Genomic DNA, 6,000 nt, shown 5'->3' on the forward strand with positions numbered 1-6,000 from the left:
AATTCTACATGACTCTTTTCCTACAGACAGAAGAGATACGTTGTAAATTTGTCTTCAAAACAAACAAGTTATAACATCTAAAGAAGAGGTCTGTGTGGTCTTAAAAGTTCATGCACTAGAAGATTTCATTGTTGGTTTCTTAAAAGGCATTATAACCTGCAAAGTCTCCAAGAAAAATATGACAAATAAACTGTATTGTTGTTTCATTACAGGTAAATGTATTCAATTGTCTGTAGCAGATTATCTTAACTAAATCACTTTACAGTTTGATATACAATAGTATAACTGTAGCTCATTTTTTTAAACTTTTTTGTTTCAGCCTGATGTAAATTCTGTCTCCTCTGAGGTTAATATCAGTGTTTCTCCATGGCAAGCCTACCAGGAGGTATGCTCAGGATCACATCTTTTCAGACAACAAAAAGCTGAGCTATATATAAAAGGATGAGTACTAGCTAAATTCTTGCAAAATATTTTATATCTTCACACAGAGCAGTCACTTCTTTTTAGGTTTAGGTTTTAAAGGGTCCTTCACTAAGCTGTGGGAACAAGTGACCTTAGGAAATTCTTAAGTGTTTTTTTTTTCTCACATGCTAGGGCAGTTTTTATCATGACTGTGACAAAAGGGCTATTTGCTATTTTTTCCATATACTGTATAGGCATGCGCTAATGTTACCATTAGTGCTTGACTATTAAAAATATTATTACAGGAGCACTTACCTTCACCTGGTCCCATATTAACCATACACTAACCAGTTAGCATGTGACAAAGTAGATGCCCATTAAACCATGTTTGGCTATGTGCTCAGTAATTTTTCTTTATAATGGTTTCTATCATTTTGACCATCACTGACATCAGGTTTATTGGTCTATGATTTCATGAATCACCCTTGGAACCCTTTTAAAAAATTGGTATTACATTGGCCACCTTCCAATCTTCAGAAACCTTGGACAACTTTTAGTGTCAGGTTACAGATTACTAATAGTAAAACAGCAATTTCATTTTTGAGTACTTTCAGTACTCTGTAGTGTATGCCATTTGGCTCAGGTGATTTACTGTTCTTTAACTTGTCAAGGGTTACCATTATTTATTTCACAAAATGAGAAAAGGATCTGAATGAAGAAAAAAGGAGGCAGCATAAGCACCAGCAGGTTAGACGCAAAGTCTGACAAGATAGGATAGAATAGAATTTGAAATGAAGCTTGCTGTAGAGCAGTGTCTCACAAACCATTTGAAGCTGCGGCACACTAAACTCGGGGCTGAAGTTGGAGGGCCTCCGAACATGCGTAGGCCTCGGCATGATGACATCACGTGCATGTGTGACATCATCACATTGACGTCCATGCATGTGCGGAGGCCCTCCGGACGGGGCCCTGAGCTTGCTAACCCTGGGAGGAGAGAAGAGGTGCTGGCGAGGTGTAGAGGTGCCAGAGCCAGCTGACTGCCTACAGGACATGCCTCTAATCCTGTAGGTAATCAGCCAGCATTTGTGCCTCTCCTCCTCACTGGTGTCTCACAGTACCCTGAGTCTCACCGTGGCACACAGTTTGCAATACACTGCTGTAGAGGCAAAAAGTCACCTTGTTTCTGAAGTATTAAAAGTAGAAAACTTGTAAAGGAGTAATTTGGATTATTAGATCATGAAGGGATTAAAGGGGCACTCAGTAGTACAAATTGAAGTGGAGAAACTAAATTCATTTTTTGCTTTGGTCTTTATTGAGAAAGATGTAAGGGAGCTACGTGTGCCAGAAATGGTATCTAAGGATAACAATTCAGATTTGCTAAGAGAAATCTCAGTAAACCTGGAAGATGTAATAAGCCAAAGGCTAATGAATAAAGAAGTTAGGTCTCTTCAGCTTGGATAAGTGACAGCTCAGTATATGCTAGATTCTGACTAGAGTTTGAGAATGCAAATTGATCGTTTACTCTTTCAAATAGGGGGACATGTCAAGAAGTCACATAGTAATTCTTTTAAAATAAAGCACAATGCTAGCTGCAGAAACTCTGAGAGAACAAATAGGGGATTTTTTTTTTCACTTAATAATAATAATAATTTTATTTTTTATATACCGCCAAAGCCAAAGTAGTTTGAGGCGGTTTACAATAAGAAGAACTGGACATTCAGCGAAAAAATAAACAATGAAGTCTTCGAATAAATGAATATTTGTAGGGAGGAAGGGGGACAGAGTAAAGTGAAGCTCTGAAATTCATTGCCAGAGGATGTGGTAAAAATGGCATAGCCAGATTGAAATAAAGTTTGGATAATTTGCTGGAGGTAAAGTCCATAAACTTTCATTAAGATAGACCAGGGGTTCTCAACTCAGTCCCTGGGACACACCTTGCCAGTCTGGTTTTCAAGATATCCACAATAAATAAGAGATACATTTGTGTGTACTGGTTCCATTGTAGATAAATCTATCCCTTTCATAATCATTGTGGATGGCCTGGCTGACTGGGGAGAGGGAGGAGGGTTCCCCAAGGACTGGGTTAAGAGGTAGACCCAGGCAAAGTTTCAAGTTTATTAAAAAAAATTTTATACCGCTTATTCAAATTTCTAGGCGGTGTACAGTAATAATAAATATATATATATATATATATATATATCTTAAAAGGAGCAAAACAGTTGGAGTTAAAATATTATACAAAACCATGTTAGGTTAGTAGACACATACAAAAACATACTAACTGCACACAATTAGGAAAGAAGGGTAGAACTAAAAATCTTTGAGAAAAAAACACATTTAGGGGTAAGACAGTAGGTAAGGTTAGGAGCTGTAATTGTTTTAGTCCTGAAAAGGACAGTTTTATCCAAAAGCATCTTCAAATAAGAATGTTTTTAGTTTTGCTTTATCGTGGATTCGATTCGTAAGTGATTAGGCAGCCACTGCATGGAATCCTACTACCTCTTAGGATTCTGCCAGGTGTTTGTGACCTGTTTAGCCATGGTTATAATATTGGGCTAGATTAGTGGTCTCAAACTCACGGCCACATGCGGCCCGCCAGGTACTGTTTTGAGGCCCTCGGTATGTGTATCATAATCACAAAAGTATAACAAAAGAGGTTCTTGATCATATGGCTCTTTAGCTATAAATTACCATATTATTATTAAGACTTAGCCAAAAGGAAAGATTTATAAACTATAAAGAGTTTTACCTCATGTAAAATTGTCTTTTCTTTAATAAGAGATTAACTATTTTTTTCCTGAGGCCCTCCAAGTACTTACAAATCCGAAATGTGGCCCTGCAAAAGGTTTGAGTTTGAGACCACTGGGCTAGATGGACCTCTGGTCTGACCAAGTCTGGTAGTTCTAATGTTCACCGGCTTCTTAACTCTGTTGAGGAGATGGTAAGTGCATCTGCATTAGTTGTGAATAAAATATAAACACAGTATAGAACCTGTGGCCTAATATACCAACCCAATGGGAATTCTGATTCCACTTCCTCAAAACGAGTCAGTGGTGTTGGAATTCTTCATCATTCCCCATAACTGGAAAGTACTCAATATATATTTTTTAAAAAAGTTTTTATAAACGTTTTTTCTATGTTTTCTTATGTTATCTCTTTATTATAGTTTATATTTTATAACTTAAGGCTTAAATATAGCTTATATAGCTTATATGTAGAAAAGGGTTTAGAAGTGCATCACTTATCTTAAATCCTTATCGGTTCCCCTTCCCAACGCGTTTCGGAACTCTTTTTCAAGGTCGGGGAACAAAAGATAAGGTTAATCCTCCACCATAGTCTTACTGCTGCTGGCTATCTTGATATGGTGGAGACTATGGTGGAGGATTAACCTTATCTCTTGTTCCCCCGACCTTGAAAAAGAGTTCCGAAACGCATCGGGAAGGGGAACCGATAAGGATTTAAGATAAGTGATGCACTTCTAAACCCTTTTCTACATATAAGCTATATAAGCTATATTTAAGCCTTAAGTTATAAAATATAAACTATAATAAAGAGATAACATAAGAAAACATAGAAAAAACGTTTATAAAAACTTTTTAAAAAAATATATATTGAGTACTTTCCAGTTGTGGGGAATGATGAAGAATTCCAACACCACTGACTCATTTTGAGGAAGTGGAATCAGAATTCCCACTGGATTGTACGAGTTGTTCTGAGCATAATTATTATCTTGGATACTTATTTATAACTTGAAGTGAGTCATATCAGTTTGGTAGATGGTTCTAATATACCAACGCCACTTGATTGAGGTGCTGCTAAACACAGTACTAGGCTCATCACACTATTTCTCACCATACCATGTTTATCATATTAAGATTTACCATGTTTTCCCCCTCCTTTACTAGCACATAGCGTAGGTTTTAGCACCTGCAGTGGCGGTAACTGCTTCGACGCTCATAGGAATTCTATGAGTGTCGCAGCAGTTACCGCCGCTGCTGACGCTAAAACCCGCGCTATGCATTAGTAAAGGAGGGGGAAAGCATGGTAACTATGTTTTGCCATCCCTGTCCGACAATGTTTGCCATGCTATCTCCTACCATACTATGTCTGAGATTGTGGTGCAGAGGTTGGGGCTACCACCTCGGCACCCTGAGGTTGTGGGTTCTGACCCACGCTGCTTCTTGTGACCCTGGGCAAGTCACTTAATATTCCCATTGTCCCAGATACATTAGATACATTGTGAGCCCACCGGGATAGACAGGTAAAAATGCTTGAATACCTGAATAAATTAATGTAAACCGTTCTTTTTTTTTTTTCTTTTTTTTATATCTTTATTAGCAATTGCAAAGGGAACATACAACCAGAAATGGGGAGAACATAGAAAAAAAAATATAACAGCCAGGGAAGTCAACAAGTGAAAACCATGACATCCAGCCAAAGGGTTTATGTACTATGCATGTAAACCGTTCTGAGCTCCTCTGGGAGAATGGTTTAGAAAATTGAATAAATAAATAAATTCTACAAATGGTGCCTAACTTTGATTCAGTAGGTGCCAATTTCCCTTGGTGCCTAGACGCCATTTATAGAATCAGGCCCATTGTGTTTGATTTTTGGGGGGGTCAAAACTCCATTTCTTTATGGAATGTAAGCTGCTTTGGGTTTTCTATGAACAGTATATGCAATTTTAAATAAATAATAAAATACATTTATGAACTTAACTTTTATTTATATGTTTTAGCATTCTTCCAGTAAAGGTGCTGATGTGTCATCTTTTTCAAATCCTTTGTATGGAATGACATCCTGAAGCAAAGAGAACATTTAGGATCAACTCCCGTTTTGAAATGGAAACATGATTAATTTCTGTGCCGTATTGGCCACAAGATACCGCATGATAAAGAATCCTAGGTGTCCTATTCTGATGTAAGAGTGATTTCAAAGAAAGTAGGACCAAATTACTATGTTTAATTAGCTGTGTCGGAATACAATATAGCATTTTATTGATAATAATACGCAGGGGATCCACGCAAATGTGATGGTGAGTTTTCATCTTGTAACACAAATAAACTGTTTACTATAATGTTATATATACACAAAACATGTGAAGCTCTTCAAAGATTAGTATGCTGATTTAAAAAGTTACACATAATCAGTGTCAGGTTGTTGACTATTTGATATTTTGTTTTGACTTATGTTGTCAAGATTGTATTTCAGAAGCAAAACTTCAAAGTACACTATTTGAACCAAAGCATAATTTGTTCTTTAATGTTTCTAAATATAAGGTACAATTTATAGCAGACTTTCAAGGCTTCCAAATAGGAATACTGGATCAATAAAATGATTCTAGAATTCCTCTGTCTGACATGAAAACAAACCTGAATTCAAGACAAAGGGCTCCTTTTATGAAGGTGCGCTAGGGCCTTAACGCGCGCAATAGCGTGCGTTAAATTCCCGAGCGCGCTAGCCGCTACCGCCTCCTTTTCAGCGGGCGGTAGATTTTCGGCTACCGCACGCTATAGCGCGTGGCGATTTTGCGCGTGCGCTAAAAACCCTAGCGCACCTTCGTAAAAGGAGCCCAGAGTATGAGACTTCAAACCTTGA

The 6,000-nt window shown here is 37.5% G+C and overlaps 1 protein-coding gene across 1 annotated transcript in view; it reads left to right on the forward strand.

Moving 5' to 3' along the window:
• Positions 1-5,768, forward strand: part of LOC117354221 (MAM and LDL-receptor class A domain-containing protein 1-like) — a 33,015-nt gene extending 27,247 nt beyond the window's left edge. The window contains exons 4-5 of the mRNA XM_033931307.1: positions 320-385; positions 5,141-5,768. Of these exons, the coding sequence (XP_033787198.1) occupies positions 320-385; positions 5,141-5,206 (132 nt within the window). The 3' untranslated portion in view covers positions 5,207-5,768. The remainder of the gene's footprint in view (positions 1-319; positions 386-5,140) is intronic.
• Positions 5,769-6,000: the final 232 nt, after the last annotated feature.

Source organism: Geotrypetes seraphini, chromosome 2 (genome assembly GCF_902459505.1).
Source record: "Geotrypetes seraphini chromosome 2, aGeoSer1.1, whole genome shotgun sequence".
Lineage (NCBI taxonomy): Eukaryota > Metazoa > Chordata > Amphibia > Gymnophiona > Dermophiidae > Geotrypetes > Geotrypetes seraphini.